General features: G+C 38.8%; 1 protein-coding gene across 2 annotated transcripts in view; it reads right to left on the reverse strand.

Moving 5' to 3' along the window:
• LOC136881178 (DNA replication complex GINS protein PSF1) overlaps window positions 1-23,422 on the reverse strand; it is a 198,838-nt gene that overhangs the window by 135,685 nt on the left and 39,731 nt on the right. Inside the window, exons 1-2 of one of the 2 annotated variants that reach the window (XM_068229284.1) lie at window positions 12,807-13,045; window positions 5,396-5,488 (exon numbers count right to left, since the gene is read on the reverse strand). In XM_068229284.1, the coding sequence (XP_068085385.1) occupies window positions 5,396-5,488; window positions 12,807-12,859 (146 nt within the window). In that variant the 5' untranslated portion in view covers window positions 12,860-13,045. Of the gene's footprint in view, window positions 1-5,395; window positions 5,489-12,806; window positions 13,046-23,422 lie in introns of those variants that run through there. The other variant, XM_067153854.2, reaches the window with a different exon arrangement.

The following is a 23,422-nucleotide window of genomic DNA, read 5'->3' on the forward strand; positions in this document are numbered from 1 at the left end:
CTGTCAACCGCTTGTCTTCCAGAGTCGTCCTCGCATCTGTACTGTCCAACCAACATCTTTGGGCCTATTACCTTTCCTCTCAAACTTTTCAGCTTGTCTCAGACCAGCATTCGGAGGCATTCACTTCCGTAGAGACTTAATCACCGTGTATTTATGTTTATGAGTACTTTTTTGGTAATCTGATGTGCTATATTACAAGATCAGCAAATGTATCAGACAGAATCTGCATGCACTCATAATTCAGAATGAGAAAATTATACTGCTTTTGCAAGGAAAGCAGACTTACAGTCCGAACACTAGTTTTCCTGGCAACTAACCTAAAAAAGGAAAAATAAACTTCTGAGATAAATATAATCCCTCAAATATTTATGTAACAAGTCTGTAACTTTCTACGTACATAGAGGAAAGATTCACAATCACTGTAGTTTTAGTTTCATAAAAACGACCAAAGATACTAACTGTTTTCCAATTAAACGTGCCTATTGGACAACGTGCTATTACCAGCGGGAGATTTAAATTGGCAATGGTTAATGGGTTAATAAAGCTGTAATTTGAGAAAAACTGCAATAACAGCTTTCACTGATTTTCTTACCAACTCCACAAAGTTTTCATGATGTCGAGCAGGGAAGACTTGAACTGCTGCGTAACTTAATTTCTTAAGAACACCCACAGGTAGCACAAGAATTTTTACACCCCAAACACTTTTGTTCAGCTTTGCTCTAAAAATTTCCACTGCCAACACAATGGGTCACGCGTGTGTGTGCATTTATTGGGTCATCCTCAAATAAATCAGAGCGAAAAAACACACCATGTTTTATTCGTAACAATACATCTGAGTAGAGTGAGAAGAAAAGTTGCCTCGAAAAACATAAACCAGTCAAATACAGACAGACAAGCGGAGGAAGACTTGTGAGAATGGTGCTGTGGCAGCAATTGAGACAGCAGTGCTGGACCAGACAAAAATAACTTCAGCAACAGTGATTCGGCTGCTAGCCAAATCTCGGGCATAGCACCTTGGGAGAGGGCAGTAATGCTCTTCACTTGGTCGTGGTTCACCGTGAAAGCAAGTATGAGTATTTCATTTTATATCTGGTCCATAAAGTCCTTCTTCAATCAATCAAAGAAGAAATTAACATTTAGGGTAGCTAATTAAACTATTTGCGTACAGGCTCATTTGATGCATGCCTGTTATGCACTGTGTACCGGGAGGTACACCTCAACTCCGCGCATTCAAAAGAAGCGCCTTATGAACTCTATCTATCCAACAAAAAGTGAAACTGCTACTACATGAAGTTGGAACTTTATTCAGAAGATGTCACTACTGAAGTATTAAGTAATTGTGAAGTTGCCTAAACTGACCGGCTTTATTTGCTTTGTGCTTGTTTCTTTTCTGTAATGCCTTAAAGTAACTTTCATTCGAGTCACCTCAGTAGCTTGGGATTAGCCCCTGTATCACTGGGTCGAGAGCCCCATTAGGATTTTATTCTTCATTTAGGAGTGCAAGTATACGCCTCCATTCATTCTGTGTTCGGGCCAGTTATCTAACCTGTTCTTTTTCCACGAAGGCCCAGCAGGTTGGGCACTAGATACCCCTGTGTAAAACTATTTCCCTTGTAAATCGTGCCTTGAGAGGCTAGAAATTGTAAGCTTTTGATGTAATGTTGCCTTGAGAAGGCTGTTTGAAATTGAGAGCATGTAAGCTCTTTTCTAAGTTTTTGTTATATTGAAGAGTGCCTCTGAAAGGCTGTAAATTTGTTGGAGCAAAGTGCTCTTGAATTGGGGATTTCTGCCCTTGCCTAAATAATACCACTTTGAAATTGTAACCTAGGGGCTTGAAGCACAGAATTGTTAAAGTTCTGAATCTTGTATTTTCCAATTTTTGAAATTGTCATTGTACCTATAACCCCATTATTTCACTGAGTGAAAAAATTGTTAAGTTTGAAATTCTGAAAGAAATATAACCTTTATTTAACGTGTTAATTCAATTTCTGATATCGTAGTTAGACCCATTCAACACCCGCACCTTCTTTCACCTCTTTCTGCTCCACGGATATCTCCGTAACACATTGAGTAGAGCATACTGTGTCAGTGATATTGGTGGAAACAGCTTAAACATTTTGAAGTATTTCACACCCCGATACACACCAGTGTTACGTGAATCCCTACAAGAATGACAAACATTCATACTAGTCTGGCACTTCACAACAACTATTCGAGCTACAGGTAACTAATCTCATTTTGTTACGTATTGAAGATACAATAAGTAAAATTCTTTCTTGAATAAAATTACTGTGTCCACCTATTCAATACTATTACCATATATTTTGTAGTGATTAAATTCTACATAAATTATAAACACTAGTTAGGAACATGTTTCGCTCTAGTTTTGGGCATCTTCAGCCTAATACTAATCTTAAGGTCAAGTCTTAAATCTATTAACATTGGAACTTAATTACTAAACTTAAATTAATACTAAATACAATGGTCTTATTCTTCTTAAAGTTGTGTTTTAGGTGATATTTACATAGTTTACAATATGTACATAAAATAAAAGCCAGAATTTGTGAACAAGGAAGCAAATAAATTATTTTATTTTACAATGACTAGAAAACGTCCTAAGTGTAGAGCGGATTTATTCTGTTGTATGGAAGAAAGTTTATGCAAATGTGCATGTATTGGCTAAAGATTGATCACAGCGTGAATTGGGGCGCCTCTAACTTATGGATGAACATTAGGTTGAAGGTTTTACAGCTGGTTCGTTCAAAGGTGGTTTTGGTCACTATCGTAAGTATATTGTTTACAAAACCGGAACTGTGGTTAAAGTCGATCATGTTGGATTGGAATATTCCTTTAGAAAGAAGCATGGTTGGACAGTAATGTTTAATAGGTTAAAGCATGTATGTTGGAAACATATTGTTGGTATTGTTCATTAGTGCTCATTTGATAATTTTTTTTTTTTTAATATTGTGCCATTCTTGTCGATTAACGTTCCCATTGGTACATTGTTCAACCTTGGGAGGAATTATGAGTTGTGTGTAATTGTCTTGTCGATGTTAGCTGGAATCACCTGTTCCAGTTGCGTCTGAACGACTAACCTTATTACTTCTAGTGAAGTATCAATAAACTTTCATCCATACAACAGAATAAATCCGATCTACACTTAGGACGTTTTCTAGTCATTGTAAAATAAATAATTTTTATTTGCTTCCTTGTTCACAAATTTTGGCTTTTATTTTATGTACATATTGTAAACTATGTAAATATCAACTAAAACACAACTTTAAGAAGCATAAGACCATTGTGTTTAGTATTAAGTTCCAATGTTAATAGATTTAAGACTTGACCTTAAGATTAATATTAGGCTGAAGATGCTCAAAACTAGAGCAAAACATGTTCCTAACTAGTGTTTATAATTCATGTAGAATTTAATCACTACAAAATATACGGTAATAGTATTGAATACGTGGACACAGTCATTTTATTCAAGAAAGAATTTTACTTAACTATTCGAGCTGCCGGGTTATTATTTTATTCACAATAGTTTTATCTGTGACTCCCTCCGAAGTCGCAGTGCTCTCTCTCATGTACGGGTGGAGCTTTATCGGTATTTGCCAGGCTACAGCCCTCTTCACCATCATTGCTTCCTTGTATGCCTGCTATCGCATTCTTACCATACAAGCTGCATCAAAATTCTACCACTCCGTCAAATACTTTGACATGACTCATTTCCCCAAGCTTGCAAGCTCACGCTGTACAAAATATATCTTGTACCAATTCTAACTGAAAGCAGCAACACTGACTAGATCTGCACAAAGTCACTTACAGGCCACTGAAATGAAGTTCCTTCAGTCTGTCTCCAAAACACAAGGAGAGACAAAATAAGGAATGAAAGTATTCGGTAACAACTTGGATTGGACAGGAGCCTGTTGGAAAAATTAGAATTAAGCAGATTACAATGGTATGGACATATGAGAAGGATGGCTCCAATTAGGACCCCTAAGAAAGGAATGTTGTTGGTAAGAGGCCCAGAGGGAGGCCTTGTGATAGTTGGGAAAAGCAAATTTTCAAAGACCTTGCCAAATGTGATGTTCTACCTTTTGCATCAGCTCTGGATGGACAGGACAAACTGGAAGAGGCCCATAAACACCCGCATCTGGCTTGCTGGAGCGGAAAATCGATGATGATGTCCCACTTCATTAATTTGAAGTACAAGTTGTTTGCATTTTTTCAGAAAAATATTCTCTTCAATTTCAATGGATTCCTTACAAACTTCTTACTCCCTGAAGCAAATTTTCACTTCGTAGAAGAGTACTGTCACGCACAGTAGTGATAGCTACATTGTAACATAAAATACCAGCACACAATGAAGGCCTGCGCTATGAGAGGTTTGACCCCATCATCTCCCAAGCTACGAGCCCTGTTCTGGATGTCCAGAGTCCATTACGTAGAACACCACAAGGAAATGGAGATCTCACCAAAGTGAGCACAAAGTATGGCCTCGAGAACAACAGCAATATTTGCTGACAACATATTAAACTAATGGAAGTGGAAAAATTTGTTTACAACAGAAGATCATTGGTCGATCTTGCAATGGCTCGCACAGCCAAACTAAACAAAATCTGGGAAGACAGGAAACACTAAAGCAAAGCTGACCAATTCTTACCATTTGCTTTACGACACAGATAGGTCTTATGGTGACGAAGGGATAGGAGTGGGAAGGAAGCGGCCGTACCGTACCAGCATATGCCTGGCGTGAAAATAGGAAACCTCGGAAAACTATCTTGCCGACAGTGGGGTTCGAATCCACTATCTCCCGGATACAAGCTCACAGCTGGGCGACCCTAACCATACGGCCAACTCGCCTGGTGGTCAATTCTTTGCTGTTTCCGACTGTCTAATATGCAACCCTGCCATGGACTATCAAAGAAGCTGACAAGAAGAGGTTACAAGCATTAAAAATGTGTGTACTACTGCATCCAAGGACAGAACGCTGCACTAACGCATCAGTTCTTGAAGAGCTAAAAGATCCTTTTGTAATGTCCGGCTCCATGGCTAAATGGTTAACGTGCTGGCCTTTGGTCACAGGGGTCCCGGGTTCGATTCCCGGCAGGGTCAGGATTTTAACTATCATTGGTTAATTTCCCTAGTATGGGGGCTGGGTGTATGTGTTGCCTTCATCATCATTTCATCATCACGGTGTGCAGGTCGCCTACGGGAGTCAAATAAAAAGACCTGCACCTGGCAAGTTGAACCCGTCCTGGGATATCTTGGCACTAAAAGCCATACGACATTTCGTTTAATTTCATTTCATTGTTTTGTAAGGTAATTGTGACAAACACAAACACTTTGTAAGAAAAGCAACAAATGGTTTGTGGGAAGCGGACAAAAAACTCACAGATAGGCCAAGAGACACCTCTTGTTCCTCTCCAGAGCAGCGTGCCTCAGCTGGACTCCTGAGTAGTTCATATTCTCTGTCGAGCTTGAGCTCCTGAAAAGCACAATAAAGGATTACATTAATGTCTATCCTGTAGACTGGATGGTACAACCATCATTATGTACCATCATATTTACAATCTTTAAAAAATCACAACAAAACTCACATTCTTAAGTTTATAATAAAGGAACTCCACAACCATCCTACAGATATGGAGTTCTTAAACGTGCCAGTAAATCTACCAACATGAAGCTGACGTATTTGAGCACCTTAAAATTACCACTGACTGGGCCAGGATCAAACCTGCCAGCACTCTACCATCCGAGCTACTCAGCCCGGTTTAAATGGGCTCAACATTTAGGCCACCGACCCCTGATGGTAAGAGCTAAAATGATCCTTTAAAATATACCAATAACTAGAATAAATATTATTGTTGTTGTTTGAGTCATCAGTCCATAGACTGGTTTGATGCAGCTCTCCATGCCACCCTATCATGTGCTAACCTTTTCATTTCTACGTAACTATTGCATCCTACATCTGTTCTAATCTGCTTGTCATATTCATATCTTGGTCTACCCCTACCGTTCTTACCCCCTACACTTCCTTCAAAAACCAACTGAACAAGTCCTGGGTGTCTTAAGATGTGTCCTATCATTCTATCTCTTCTTCTCGTCAAATTTAGCCAAATCGATCTCCTCTCACCAATTCGATTCAATATCTCTTCATTGATTCGATCTATCCATCTCACCTTCAGCATTCTTCTGTAACACCACATTTCAAAAGCTTCTATTCTCTTTCTTTCTGAGCCAGTTATCGTCCATGTTTCACTTCCATACAATGCCATGCTCTACACGAAAGTCTTCAAAAACATCTTTCTAATTCCGATATCAATGTTTGAAGTGAGCAAATTTCTTTTCTTAAGAAAGCTCTTCCTTGCTTGTGCTAGTCTGCATTTTATGTCCTCCTTACTTCTGCCATCGTTAGTTATTTTACTACCCAAGTAACAATATTCATCTACTTCCTTTAAGACTTCATTTCCTAATCTAATATTTCCTGCATCACCTGCCTTCGTTCGACTGCACTCCATTACTTTTGTTTTGGACTTTTTTATTTTCATCTTGTACTCCTTACCCAAGACTTCATCCATACCATTCAGCAACTTCTCGAGATCTTCTGCAGTAGGATGCTAAAAGGTTAGTTTTTTCCACCTATTCAATACATATAAATTTTATAAATTAGGAATTTATTATTGATTCCACTTGAGACATGTTTCGCCCTTCATTGAGGGCATCATCAGTCAAAATATCACCTCAAGGTAAAAAATCAGGTAACTGGTTAGTAGTTGACATGTACAAATTAATACATATTATTAATACAATTACAAAAATTAAGTATGGGAAATAGTTGTACAAAGTGATGGTTGAACATATAGGCTTATAGATGAAAAGTCAGCACCAATGCCTAAAATTAACATAGTAGAGTTCGGCAGTGGTGCTCTGGAGAAACAGTTGACGCAATCATAGGAAAATAAAAAGTTAAAAAATATTTACATTAAAACAATTAAGGGAGAAAAAGTGTAGTGTTCGGCGTCAATGTTTGTAACCCAAAATTAATGTCAAAGGTTAGTAACTATACAGTATTTACATTGTTCAAGTGAACAGTTGAGATAAAGTTTTAAAAATATTTACATTATAACATTCAGCGTAAATGTTTGTAATAAAAACTAATGTCAATAGTTGGTAACTATATAGTAATTACATTATCTAATTGAATAGTTGAGAATTTACAAATATTTAGTACCAAGTGCGTCCTGATGTTTTAGAGGTTGGAAGAAGGAATTAGTGTTGACATTTCAGAAATATGTAGAGCAGTTTATTTTAGTTAAAATCACCGGGGGTAGGGAAATATTTCATAGGCAAATGAGGTTTTATAGGCATCAAGCTGGAAGTTTTTCAGTTGCAGTGCCGAGATCGGTACGGAGACTGGTCAGTGTGGATGAAGATTCATGGGTATTCCGTGCGTTTGAACGGCAACAATGGTGACAGTTATTAGTGGGTAATTGCTAGTTATATGGGTAATTGCTAATTAGGAAAATGTTGCGGGTTGAAACTTTCGCTTATTCTTTTAGTTGACTTCTGTAGCATCGAATGTGATGTGAAGACATCGGTGTGAAATGCTGGTTGTTATCTCACCAGACCAGAAAAGAACAATAACTTCATCCCGAAGTTCGCCATACTTTATTCCACGGAACAATATCAATTTGTCTCACCGGCATTTCACACCGATGTCTTCACATCACATTCGATGCTACAGAAGTCAACTAAAAGAATAAGCGAAAGTTTCAACCCGCAACATTTTCCTAATTAGCAATTACCCATATAACTAGCAATTACCCACTAATAACTGTCACCATTGTTGCCGTTCAAACGCACGGAATACCCATGAATCTTCATCCACACTGACCAGTCTCCGTACCGATCTCGGCACTGCAACTGAAAAACTTCCAGCTTGATGCCTATAAAACCTCATTTGCCTATGAAATATTTCCCTACCCCCGGTGATTTTAACTAAAATAAACTGCTCTACATATTTCTGAAATGTCAATACTAATTCCTTCTTCCAACCTCTAAAACATCAGGACGCACTTGGTACTAAATATTTGTAAATTCTCAACTATTCAATTAGATAATGTAATTACTATATAGTTACCAACTATTGACATTAGTTTTTATTACAAACATTTACGCTGAATGTTATAATGTAAATATTTTTAAAACTTTATCTCAACTGTTCACTTGAACAATGTAAATACTGTATAGTTACTAACCTTTGACATTAATTTTGGGTTACAAACATTGACGCCGAACACTACACTTTTTCTCCCTTAATTGTTTTAATGTAAATATTTTTTAACCTTTTATTTTCCTATGATTGCGTCAACTGTTTCTCCAGAGCACCACTGCCGAACTCTACTATGTTAATTTTAGGCATTGGTGCTGACTTTTCATCTATAAGCCTATATGTTCAACCATCACTTTGTACAACTATTTCCCATACTTAATTTTTGTAATTGTATTAATAATATGTATTAATTTGTACATGTCAACTACTAACCAGTTACCTGATTTTTTACCTTGAGGTGATATTTTGACTGATGATGCCCTCAATGAAGGGCGAAACATGTCTCAAGTGGAATCAATAATAAATTCCTAATTTATAAAATTTATATGTATTGAATAGGTGGAAAAAACTAACCTTTTAGCATCCTACATTCAGTATCTTCAATACGGATAGCAATGATTTTTATCACTTGCATCTTCTGCAGTCTCAGATAAAATAACAATATCATCGGCAAATCTCAAGGTTTTGATTTCCTCTCCTTGGACTGTGATTCCCTTTCCAAATTTCTCTTTGATTTCCTTTACTGCCTGTTCTATGTAAACATTGAAAAGAAGAGGGGACAAACTGCAGCCTTGCCTCACTCCTTTCTGGATTGCTGCTTCTTTTTCAAAGCCCTCGATTCTTATCACTGAAGACTGATTTTTATACAGATTGCAGATAATTCTTCGTTCTCGGTATCTGATCCCTATCATCTTCAGAATCATAAATAGCTTGGTCCAATCAACATTATTGAATGCCTTTTCTAGATCTATGAATCCCATGTACGTGGGCTTGTCCTTCTTGATTCGATCCTCTAAGATCAGACGTAAAGTCAGGATAGCTTCACGTGTTCCTACATTTCTTCTGAAGCCAAATTGATCTTCTCCCAACTCAGCTTCAACTTGTTATTCCATTCTTCTGTAAATAATACGTGTTAAAATTTTGCAGGCATGAGATTCTAAACTAATGGTGCAATAGTTTTCACACCTGTCAGCACCGGCTTTCTTGAGAATAGGTATAACAACATTCTGCTGAAAATCGGATGGGACTTCTCCTGTCTCATACATCTTGCAGACTAAATGAAATAACCTTGCCATGCTGGTTTCTCCTAAGGCAGTCAGTAATTCAGAGGGAATGTCATCAATTCCAGGTGCCTTGTTCCCATTGAGGTCACTCACAGCTCTGTCAAACTCTGACCTCAAAATTGGGTCTCCCTTTTCATCAGCATCAACAGCCTCTTCATGTTCCAGAACCAAATTATCTACATCTTTACCTTGATACAACTGTTGGATATGCTCCTGCCATCTTTCTGCTTTGTCTTCTTTCCCTAGAAGTGGTTTTCCATCTGAGCTCTTAATATTCATACCCCTAGATTTCCTTTCTCCAAAGGTTTCCTTGATTTTCCTGTATGCAACATCTACCTTTCCCAGGACCATACAGCCTTCGACATCCTTGCATTTCTCCTTCAGCCATTCTTCCTTAGCTGCCTTGCACTTTCTATCCACTTCATTCTTTAATCGCCTGTCTTCATTTCTAGCATTCTTGTATTTTCGTCGTTCATCAATCAGGTCTAGTATCTCCTGAGTTATCCACTAATTCTTAGTTGATCTTTTCTTCCTTCCTAACATTTCTTCAGCAGCCCTACTGACTTCATTTTTCATGACTCTCCACTCTTCCTCTATAGTGTTTCCTTCAGCCTTTTCATTTAGTCCTTGTGCAACATGTTCCTTGAAACAATCCCTCACATTCTTTTCTTTCAACTTGTCTAGATCCCATCTTTTTGCATTCTTTCCTTTCTTCAATTTCTTCAACTTCAGATGGCATTTCATGACCAACAAGTTGTGGTCAGAGTCCACATCTGCTCCTGGGAAAGTTTTGCAATCCAACACCTGGTTTCTGAATCTCTGCCTAATCATAATGAAGTCTATTTGATACCTTCCAGTGTCTCCAGGTCTCGTCCACGTATACAGCCGTCGTTTGTGGTGTTTGAACCAAGTATTGGCAAGGACTAAATTATGATCAGTGCAGAATTCAACCAGACGACTTCCTCTTTCGTTCCTTCGTCCCAATCCAAATTCTCCTACTGTACTACCTTCTCTTCCTTGGCCTACCACTGCATTCCAGTCTCCCATCACAATTAGATTCTCGCCACCTTTTACATATTGTATTAATAGATTCTCGCCACCTTTTACATATTGTATTAAATCTTCTATCTCCTCATATATTCTTTCGATTTCTTCATCATCCGCCGAACTAGTAGGCATATAGACCTGCACTATTGTGGTGGGCATTGGTTTGGTGTCTATCTTGACAACAATAATTCTTTCACTATGCTGGTCGTAGAAGCTTACCCGCTGCCCTATTTTCTTATTCATTATTAAACCAACTCCTGAATTTCCTCTGTTTGATTTTGTGTTGATAATTCGGTAGTCGCCTAACCAAAAATCTTGTTCTTCCTGCCAACGTACTTCATTTATGCCAACTACATCTAACTTTAGCCTATCCATCTCCCTTTTCAGATTCTCTAACCTACCACAACGATTCAAACTTCTAACATTCCACGCTCCGACTCGCAGAATGTCAGTATCCATCTTCCTGATGATCGCCCCCTCTCGTGTAGTCCCCACCCGGAGATCCGAATGGGGGACTAGTTTACCTCCGGAATATTTTACCCGGGAGGAAGCCATCATCAGTACATCATTCATACAGAGAGAGCTGCATGTCCTCGGGAGTTAGTTACGGCTGTAGTTTCCCGTTGCTTTCAGCCGTGTAGCAGTATCAACACAGCTAAACCATGTTGAGTATTATTACAAGGCCGTATCAGTCAATCATCCAGACTGCCGCCCTTGCAACTACCGAAAGGCTGCTACCGCCCTTTCGATGAACCATTCGTTAGTCTGGTCTCTCAACAGATACCCATCCGATATGGTTGCACCTGCGGCTCGGCTATCTGCATCATTGGGACACGCAAGCCTCCCCACCGCGGCAAGTTTAAAATAATCAGAGGATCTGATAGACTACAATCTGGCCAGTGACTCAATGCCAAGAGACAAATAGCGGTAAATAACATGGCTATCTGAAGGGGCCAATGGCTTCAAGCTCTTGAAATCGTATTAAAGGTAGTCTGTGTACAGTGTCCTGGCATAAACTCGAAAATGCTTAGCGACAGGAAAAGTGACAAGCCGAATGTACGATCTTCATGGAATGCTGTCTCCGGGAATCCTTCTATTGGCTAGGGCAACTCATATTGGCAAAGCTCGATTGATGTAAGAAGTGTGCAAGTTTTACCGTCACATACGCGAGACAGCTAAACAAGCTAGCCTCCATTTGCTGCACTGCATCATGTACTGTGGAAATTGCTTGAAAAGAGGTGCATCGATGTCTGCGTTGATAAGCATATAACATTGGTGCAAATACAAATTGTATTACAACGGTACATTTGGAAAAACTCATGGAGTGGGGATTATTGCAACAGCAAAGTTTGATGGCTCTGTCTCCAAAGTCCAGCGATATGATGACAATCTGATGAAGACTGCTGATAGTAGAAAAATCCCCTTCTTCACAGGAAGCCCTAACCACAAAGGGCAAAGACGACTTCTGAGCAATGCCTGACATGAGTGCCTTGAGAATACTATCTCATTGTCCCAGGTGATCTGAACTGACACGTTGGCCGCACGCCTCATGGTGGGCATGAATGTGGAAATAGGAACGGTAATGGCTAGAAAATAATAGATTATGCAAAAACGCTTGATCTGGGCATCACAAACACCTGGTTTAGAAAGCATGATTCATATCTAATTACATACTATAGTGGTACAAATGCAACACTGATAAAACTATATCCTCGTCAGACACCGAGATCTTAAAGACATACTGGACACTAAAGACATCCTTTATGAAACAGTTCGAACCCAATACCGACCACTTATCTGCCATGTCTGTTAAGCCACAGAAAGCTGTACAGCAAGAATCAAAAGGGGTGCTTTAATGATACAGAAGTCAATGTTGTTGAACGAATTACTCTACCACTGATCACAACTGTTCAAAAAAGCTGGGCATATATGAAGAATACTGTCCACGAAGTCGTGTGTGCTCTTCTTGGAACAACAAAGCGAGGACGTCGTCAGATTGAGAGACATTCGTGGCTTTGGAATGAAAAAGTCAAAGATGCGGTTTGCAGAAGAAACAGCTATATCACAAGTTTCTGGAGGACAAAAAATCTTCACTTTGGAACGCTTCTAATTGGCCCACAGTGAAGCAAAGACGATTGTAACTGCAATAAAGACCGCTTGGTAAGCAGACCTCTACGTGAAATATGACATTTGCTGGGCGAGCAGATCTACCAACTCTTCAAATCCAAATACCATAAAATGGAATTTATACAACACTTCTATGTTATTAATGATGAAAAGGGCAACTTACTTGACGAGTAGAAAGCACAAAAATGCTGACAAAGTTACGTTGAAAAGGTATCAATGAAGAATTTACACACCCTCCAATCCCAATCAGCACAGCTGTCCACGGTTGCATGACACCTGTCAACATAGCTGAAGTCAAGGCTGCTTTAAATCAGATGACACCGGGAAAATCCAATGGTCCAGATGACATCGCGGCAGAGTTGTGGTGCTTTCAAATGTACGATACAAAAGACTGGTTGACAAGACTCATCAACCAAACAATCAAAGAGGTATAAACGGCACATCACTGGCAACAGAGCATCATGACGCCCATCTAAAAAAAAAAAAAAAAAATTTAAAAAGACAGGAAGTACCATTGATTGTGCCAAATACTGCCCAATTTGATTTCTGAGCCACACTATGGAATTGTTTGAGTGCATTCTTGACAAGCAGATCTGTGGGATCATTCAGCTATCCAAAAATCAAGCTGGATTTGTGAAAAATTATGGAGCAATAAGTGCAATCCATGCTGCATGGTTGTCAGTTGAGAAGCATCATGAGAAAAACCACTGCATCATGTTTTCTTATATCTCGAGTAGCCTCTTGTTCCCACTCAGGCAATACGGCCTCCTGGAGTACCTTGCCAACTGGGTACAGAACCAAGAAGTTACGTTCAAGCTGCTGCAGGAGTGTCCAATGATTTCCATGTCATAGTCAGCCTTGTCACCACAGTTGTGAAGTGGAAGACCAAACCATACAACACATTGTTCAAGAGTGTCCACTTTGTGCATTTGACGGTGGTGTGAAGACTCTACACCAAGTGACACCATGTGCTCTGGAATGGTTGTCAAATTTGGATATTTCCATTTGATTATTTGTAAACTTTTGTGTACTTGTACAACCATACGATATATATACCACAGTTGACTTAACAAAGAAGTACAAGGAAGGTGGAGGTAATTAGGAAGTACAATGTCGTAGTCTGAACCTATTAAGCTGGAAAAAACAATTTACAAAGGAATTTCAAATGAATTACAAAATAAAACAAAAAAAAAATTATATAAAGCTGAAAAGGTTACTACTTGATTAATTCAGTGTCACACATAAAACGGATGACGAGATCAGCAGTAGTCGCGTCATCAGCTAGTGTGAGGCCGAGGCTCCATCTTAGGCCAGAGGGATCGGCACCACAAGAACACACTGGGGGGTCTTCCCTCTTTAGTAGATAAGAGTGCGTAGATTGTCCGTGACCTATCCTCAGCCTACACAAAACTATGGCCTCTCTCCGTGAAAGCCTGAAAGAGGACCGCCACATAGTAGTTCTCAGCTTGTTTGGAATTCAGGTAGCTAGCCACTCTGATTCCCAGGATGCCAAGATGGTTCGATGTAGCTGAGAACAAATATCCCTAACTGCTACAATCACAGGTCTAGGAGGTAAAAGTACCGCTTCCTTCGCAGCTTCATCCGCAAGTACATTTCCCGCAATCCCAAGGTGCCTTGGAAGCCATGCAAAAGTGATTCTGGTGCCAGCATCCCTTATCCTGGCTAGGTCATGAATCAGCTGCACCAGTGGGTGTTGCGAGAAACAGATTTTAACAGACTGCAGAGAACTTAACGAGTCGGTACACACGAGAAAGTGGTTTCTTTCGTCAGCCAGTGCAAACTGCAGAGCTTCTAAGATGGCGAAAATCTCCACAGTATACATGCTGCAGACATTAGGAAGCGAGGTCTTCATGCTTATATCATCGGTGACGAAAGAACAACCCACTTTTTCTCCAATCTTAGAACTATCCGTGAAAACTTGTCTCGCGGCTGGATACTGGTGAATGAAGTCCTGGAAATACCTCCATTGAACAGAGGCATCTGTGTTCACCTTGATACAGTAGATCTAGTCGTATTTCAGATCATGGAACTAACCACAGAGGTAGGCCTACCTCACTAGTAGTTCACTAAAGACAACCACCAATAGCCACATCTAACTCAACACAAGCTATCAATTCTAAACCCAACCGGCCGTGTGGCATTCGGCTGGTCTTTGGTACTGAAGATGCACTGATAGCTTGGATGTAGCGGCAATTCACAAATTTTGACAGCTTGTATGAGGAGTAACTGGTGCCTCCTTATTTGTAAATATGGAACTCCTGCTTCAGCGAGTAGGCTGAGAATGGGGCTAGTATGGAAAACTCCAGCCTAACTCCACTATGGTGAACACTGTCTAGGAGGCTCAGCGTAGTTCTTGATGCTGAACCATAAGAAACCGCACTACCATACTCCATTCGAGAGAGGACTGTTGCCGTGTAGAAACGCAGGAGCCCCGCATGAAGTTCCACTGAGAAACTTAAGCATGTTAAGTCTCTTCATGCAGGCAACCTTCAGCTGACGGATGTGGGGCTGTAACGTTATTCTCTTATCAAAACAGAGAACCAGGAACCTGCAGGCGTCTACCACTGGTAAGACACTGTTTTTTAAGCGAAGCTCTGGTTCAGGATGCAAAAGCCGATGTCAACAGAAGTGTACAACTGAGGTTTTCACCACTGAGAATCGAGCACCTTATTCCAGGGCCCATCTGATGACTCAGTTAATAGCATCCCACAGCTGCCTCTCAGCGAATGCCATCCTTCAAAGCTGTAATGTAGAGATAAATCGTCTACATACAGAAATGGAACGACTGTGGGCCCAGCAACGGCAAGTACACTCAGTACTGATCACTTTAGTACTCCATTTTCTTGAATGTATATTGAGAAAATACTCAGACTCAAAAGAGGCAGAGGGACATAAAGTTCTCAATAAATGTTGGTAAATTTCCCCGAAATCCCCACTGGTGTAGTGTGGTGAGAATCCAATATTGCCAGGTAGTGTTATAAGCATTTTCTACATCAAAAAACATGGCGACTAGGTGTTCCTTCTGGAGAAAAGTCACCTGAATGGTGTTCTCCAGTGTGACCAGATGTTCGGTGGCAGACCAATGAGAGCGAAAACCACTCTGGCAGTTAGTCAGGAAAGCTCCCTGTTCCAAGGCCTACACAAGTCGCTGGTTCACCATCCTTTCAAATAGCTTACACAGACCATTTGTATGGCATATGATAGGCCTATAACTATCCAAAAACATGGATCTTTACCTGGCTTGGGAACTGGTATCACGATTCCCTCACGCCATTGAGATGGAAACACTTCCTCAGTCCATATTCTGTTGAATAGGATGAGGATATCCCTTACTCAAATGCTTAAGCATTTGATTGTGGATTTTGTCCGGTCCAGGAGCCGTGTCTCTGCATAGCGCTACTGCACTCCGCAATTCCCACTCCGGGAAAGGCACGTCACAGGAATACGAAACACTAGAGGCAACGGAGAGAGGGTGTGCCTCTGCTTTGCGCGTAATAGACAGAAATACAGGGTTTATATCAATTCTGATCATAGCTGGAGATGGCCAAAACATGTCCTCGTATTTTAAACGAACTGTTAATATAATTAGCAGAATGCTAAAAGTCAGTTGGACTGAAAAAAAAGAACCAACGAAAGTATCCTGTGAGAAATAGAGGAGAAGAAACAGCTGATGATAATAGTACATAGAAGAACAGTTAAATTCATTGGTCACACAGTGTGTCATAACACCTTTCTAAACAATCTACTAGAAGCAAAGATCTTAGGAAAGAAGAGACGAGATCAACCTAGGAAGCAATTCCTTCAAATATTGACGCAAAATGTAGGATGTAGTTCTTACCGTGAGATGAAACGACAAGCTGAAGACAGAAGACAAGGCATTGCCTTTAGACATTGATTGATTGAATATAATTAGCACAACAAGTACTGAATAGGTGGATCTACTGCAATGAATACATTTCTTTCTAAGAACTGAATCTCTTTACTGTCAATATGGATTATGAAATTTTTAAGTTGTATAACAAAATTAGGAAACTAAATTATTGAAGATGTGGTGAATGAAGTTAAGAAACTGTTTGTAGGATTTCCTAAACAGATGCTATAATGGCTTTGAAAGTTCCACATCACAAATGACTATATTGCTTCATATCTGGCTGATGTCATTTAATGCAGCAGCGATTAACCAAAAAGTCCTGCGTCTTCACTGCAATAGTTTAGTTTAACATCTGTGGTATTGACAGTCTGTTCAATGTGTTAACTTTGAAACAGCGTAGTTTCTGTATGGATACAAAAGTTATTGTGTGTTTAATGAGTGATGTATACAGTAGAACAGGGTGTATTCATTGTGTTGTGTTATGCGAAGCATTCTTCTGTCAGATTCCCGCTTTCGATTCATTTGCAAATTTCCTGACTTCCTATCTCCCCATAGGAATACAGTATGTAATTTAGTGAAGAAGTTCCACACCACCGCGTCCATTCTTAATAAGAGGAGACAAATTGTTTTAACAGAGAAGCTTGATGAAATAGGAGTTCTCATGGAAAGAACTCCAAAATCCTTGTCGTGTCTCACTGTACTAGCTAATGTGTCATTATCATCTGCCCATGAAGTAACAAAATTGTTAAAAGCCAAACCATACAGAGCCATCTCAGCCCAACATTTAAGAGGACCCCAACAGTTTTGCCAGGGTTCGTTATTGCAACTGGTTGCTTTAGTCCATTCACAAATGGTATGTTGACCCAGAACTTTTATTTTTTAGTGGTGAGGCATGGCTGCATTAAGTGGCTACATAAATAGTCAAAGCAATCGCTACTGGAGTGTAGAAAATCTCCACTAGCTGCATGTCTGTCCACTTCATGATGTAAAGATAGGAGTTTGGTGCGCAATAAGTGCTCACAGAATTACAGGGCCTATAATTTTCAATGAAACAGTAAATGTTGACCGATATAGGGACCTCATTGTCAGGCCATTCTTTCAAGAGTTGATGGAGGAAGAAAAGAGTAATGGTTACTTCACTCAAGATAATGCGACAGCACACACTGCTGATCAGTCTATGGAGATAATACGGAAGGTTTCGAAGATCGTTTGGTTAATTCTCCCGCTAGATCTCCCGATTTAAATCCCTGGGCTTGTTACCTGTGGAGGATGCTGAAGGGAAAAAATGTATGTGACCAACCCTCACACAAGAGAAGAACTGTTTGATTCCAGAGAATAGTTCACCCAAGAAGGAAAAAGTAAAGTTTAAAATAAAACTCAACAAATTGTTTTTATGATAGACAAAACATGACATTTTATTAATTTTATGATATGTATTAATTTACTGATGTCTTTTAGTTATCAATTGTGTGCTTAATTGAACCTTTATGCAGAGGCTAAATTCATTTGATAGTTCTCAATAGTTTTAGGAATTCCTGTTTATTATGATGAAAAGTTATGAAAATAATTAGAGTAAATGTTAATTGTAATGCTCTTTCTCTTCACTGTTAAGTAGTTATTAACGTTATTAACAGTTTATATAAGGTGTAATAAAGCAACAAATTTATTGCTGCAGGCCATGTAAACACGCGAAAAGTGCGTGGCTCAGTATGCACACCCTTTCAAGCTGCTATGTCAATAATTTAACATTTCAAATGGATACATACGAAGCTGACAGTAAAATACGTCGCGTGTTTACGGCATTCTTGCGAGCAGGCAACCGGGAAGTTCCCCGTTACAAGTAATAAATCTCATTGTAGACCGTATTGGACATCAGATGATGAACATCAAAATAAGAATAATAATTTACACCACCTTTCCAATACTTATCTTTCCTTATATTTAGGATATAAACATTACAACAGGTGTTGTAAGTAGGGACATGTTTCGCTTAACTGTCGTAAGCATCATCAGCCAAAATAAATCTTAGCCTAAAGTTAGGTCAGGGCCCCGAACCTAGTGCATACCTGCCAACTTTACAAAACCAAAAATCAGGAGATTTTGATTTGAAAATCAAGAAAAATCAGGAGAAATCAGGAGATAAAATTGGTCAAAATTGCTTATTCTACATGTCTTGCGCAACACAGTACTACGATATATTTATAAGACTTATTGTCTCAAAGCCCGACTGTTGCTATACGAGACTACAAGGCTAAAAATTACACATCTCTATTCCCTCACAGGAAGTACGTGAGTGGGATAATCGGTCTCTGATAAGCCTACCGAAAATAGTATGAACTCATGCTCCACATGTGTGAATCAGTCATGCACTTAGATGCCATTACTTAGAAATGCAAAAATTAATATATTGCATCAAGTGCCCGCGCAACTATGTGAAGCACAATGCTATTTGGATCAAATAACTAGCTGATGTTCCCGTGTTTCGTGACGGAATTCTCAGAAAGACTGTCGTTATAGTTTTCCCAACTGAAGTCAACATGTCATTACGACGATGCCAGTATGAATGTCGCGATTAAAAGCAATGCTTTCATACGAAATATTCGATAAAATGAAAACAGAACATTTTCTCACTTTTAGCGAAAAGTACTGCAGTGTAAATCTATCAGTTCAAAGTTTCAGAGCTAGAATGACCAGGCTGCAGACAGCTGCGAACACTCCTGTGTAATTATTCTGTTTAAGTGTGCACACTGCTCATTCAAATCACTACCTCAGAGTAGGGATCGAATAGCTGGAATACTATGATGATCCAGTGTGTTACGTACCAGTAGTATCAGAAAATTTATGAACCAGAAGAATGGCATGCTAAACAAGAGAGATCCAACTCCCCACTCCCCAGCTTCTTCCCGCCAATATTCAAACAGGCTGTTATACTTGAAACGCAGCAGTAATCCCGTCTATCGTAGATAAATGGCAGCAGAATACACAAAGCACATCACAACAAACAATGGTCAATGTAATTGTTGATCAATTTTATGAGCTTTCTATATTGGAGGCCTTCACATTTAGTTTTCTTCCGAATCTGTGATATTAGAGCATCTAATGTAAAGCGAGTTGTCCTTTCTTTCATGACTCCCTTTTGTGTTATTATTCAAGCGATCGTTCCTTCGTGACTTTCCTCATTCTTATAATCTTCAAAATTTAATCACCATCACCACCAATATTATTGTAGTCGGAACGGTAAAACTGAATAAGCAAATTATCACAAAAATAATTTATTCCATTATTACCACCTATTCAATACAAGGCACGTGCTACGTGGATGAAATCTACATAATACTATATACACTTCTCAGGGACATTTTTCGCCCCTTGTTAAGGGCATCATCAACCTTTAGGTAACCTTAAGGTCACATATCTGAAACATTATCTATTCATACATGGATTACAATGAAAAGTATGTTTCAGACATTTGAACTTAAGGTTTCCTAAAGGTTGATGATGCCCTTAACAAGGGGCGAAAAATGTCCCTGAGAAGTGTATATAGTATTATGTAGATTTCATTCATGTAGGACGTGGCTTGTATTGAATAGGTGGTGATAATAAGAGTATATTTTTGTGATAATTTGCTTAAGTCAGTTTCAATACGAATCAATCATGAGAATTCTCTCTTGCAAAACTGAATAAGACAAATAATCAGAAATTGCATTCTCTGTAACTTTTGTTATGTAGTGCTTTTCAATATGACCACTAAGATAGGTAATTAAAAATTAAATTTTTGGCACCTTCCCCTCAACTACCATTTCGAACAGAGTGAATAAAATTATTTATAGCATAGACTGTAGTTCCTTATTCCCTGACTTTACATAAAATTCTGTTCACCCATTTTCTTGTACCTCGGCGCTGATACGGACTTAGGAAAAAAAAATCCAAATTCATGAATATCTCCGTTATCACAGCCGGTACGGTAAAAATGCATAAGACATAAATGATAGGAAATTTAATAATATATAACTTTAGGTATGTAGTATTTATCGCTAGGGCCAATAATAACATAAATATTTGCGAATTACATTTTAGGCCTTCCCCTAAACTACCATTTCACTCAGCGTGAATAAAATTATTTATGGCCTAGATTGTAGCGACTTATTCCCCGACGTTATATACCGATTTTCATTAAATTCTCTTTAGCCGTTTTCTCGTGATGAGCCTGCGTACGTACAGACAGACAGACAGACGGAAATTACGGAAAATTAAAACGTGTATTTCCCCCTTGTTACTATGGTCACGACCGGTACGGAAATATCGTTCTTTTTAAATTCTGAGCAATGTACAGACAAAACATTTTATTTATACTGAGATAAATTACAATTAGTCAGAATTGTCTCCAAATGGCTCCTAAAATCTCTAGAAAAGTCACTAGTCGTTATCATTGAAATTATGTCACTAAATTACTAAGAAAGCAACTAGTCTCTAGAATCGACCAAAGAAGATGGAATCGACTAGACTGACGTGAACGAACACGAACATAGCACGCGAGAACGAGAGACTGACAATCAATATACGCGTCGCGATATACAGGTTTCAATAAACATTGCACATTCGCGCACATTTCTCGCATTAATAAACTTCGATATTTCGTTTGAAAGCGGCCAATGAGCGAAGGACTTCAGGCCACTGGCGTAAAAAAGCTGAAATGACGGGATTTGAAATCAAATGTTTGAAGTTCACCAAAAAATAAGCTAAAATCGGGAGAAAAGATAAAATAATCGGGAGGCGGGAAAAACTGTCGAAAATCGGGAGTTTCCCGCCTAAATCGGGAAATTACATAAAATCAGCTTCATGGTCCGTATCGCACTTCAATAGATTCACAATGAAGTATTTATTTATTTTCCACCTAGTCGATACAATGATTGCCTAAGGCAATTTTTATTGGTCAAAAGTGGTACATGTTTCGTATATTATCAACATCTTCAGCCACATAACACAGTTTAGATGAAAAATATAAAATTGACAAAGTAATGCTTTAGAGGAAGTGTCCTTGAAATTAACATAAGATTGACAAGATTAAAAAAAAAATCTTGTCAATCTTATGTTAATTTCAAGGACACTTCCTCTAAAGCATTACTTTGTCAATTTTATATTTTTCATCTAAACTGTGTTATGTGGCTGAAGATGTTGATAATATACGAAACATGTACCACTTTTGACCAATAAAAATTGCCTTAGGCAATCATTGTATCGACTAGGTGGAAAATAAATAAATACTTCATTGTGAATAAATCGGGAAAGTTGGCAGGTATGCTAGTGTCTTTAAAATATATGGTACCCTAAGATTCGACATTTACACTACAGAAAATCAAATAGGCTTAAAACTGGTCTGAAAACATATAAGAATGTTCATCATGGCTAAGATGATATCAGGTCTCATGATTTCCATCTTGCCAATGATCAACCCACCAGGAAAAATTCTTGTTTGGACAACATAATCACTAATGTTCACATGTGGTGTTACAGAGCATAGTGGTCTCTGGCTAAAATTAAAAACTGAATTGGAAAAGCAATATGACATTTCAGGAGGTTGGGAGAAAATAACATTTTCAAGCTAAGATTCACATCAAGTTTGAAAACATTATACTAAACTCTAATAATGCCTTGAAAGCAACTGAAAAGTTTATACAGTTTTGTGTGGGAGAGTGCTGTCCTAGAACTACAAAGGTAATTAACGGATCAGGTAAACTCAAAGAGAAATGGTACACTCTTCGCCTCGCAACTATCAGCAATTTAATGATGATCTATTACAATAAAGCAAAGCAAGGAAAACAAACAGATAAAGAAAATTATACCCTCATTAAAAATATCTACCACAAGGAAATTCAACTGGCAGTACAAGAAGCTAATGATTATTTTATTAATAACTCTAAAAATAAATGTAAGGCTGCCTGGTCCATCATAAATGATGAAATTGGGAGGGCAAAGAGGGAGAATTCTGTGTCAATAGAACCAAATGTACTTAATGAATACTTTATAAAGAGTGCCAAACATACAAACATCAGTAACGCCTCTGGAGACAATGAAACTGCATACAACAATCTACTAAAGAATAGTGTAACTCCTGAAAATAACAGACCCCCCCCCTTTAACACATTTGCGGCCGCTCGTATACCGGCAACCATTACTGTGGTACCGTAATACTTTTAAAGGACTTCATTTCTGTGTTCATATGCATTTTAGATTGTTATTTTAATTATTTCAATATTATTTATGTGCATACGAGCCATGACGCACACGCTGCGTCAGCGGCACTACCGATGAGTTTTTTGCCTTCGGTGCCGTTTGACGCAGCATGTGCGTCATGACGCGTAATGAAGTGAAACGAGGAAAATAATGTTTTGTTCGAATGTAGAACTTCTTTACAACAGAAAAATAAGTTTTTGAACATTTCACACAAAGATATTGTGCAGTAGAATCTTATTATTGCTGTGTGAACAATGTATACTTACATTACGCCTACTCCATAAGCTGTACAATGTAACTGGTCAAAACAGTGTGCTACATTTCAGTGACATTTCCTCGCAAAAATAACTCTTCTGCAAATGCGTTACATTCAGTTACAATGTTATTCAGCAAGCTGTCATCTGCAACCAAGCGAAAATAATCAATGGGTTTCGTGTCACTTGGCAGTGGAATCTTCATTCCCGGCCAACCAATAAAGTTTATTTGTTTCATTGAGGACGAATCTGAACTCCAAGAAATGACCCCTGAAATATTTCCCATCTTATTTGGTGGGAGATTTGAAGACGAGATATTGCTTACGCCTTCCTTATCTTCTGTAATGTGAGAATTGGGAGTAGACGCTCGACACACACATCCGTGATTAAAATTCTCACTCAGGTGGCTACAGTCACTTTTCACACTGTCATCACTATCGTCACTATCAATGCTGTCACTGTTACTGGC

The sequence above is a fragment of the Anabrus simplex genome, chromosome 9 (genome assembly GCF_040414725.1).
Source record: "Anabrus simplex isolate iqAnaSimp1 chromosome 9, ASM4041472v1, whole genome shotgun sequence".
Classification (NCBI taxonomy): domain Eukaryota; kingdom Metazoa; phylum Arthropoda; class Insecta; order Orthoptera; family Tettigoniidae; genus Anabrus; species Anabrus simplex.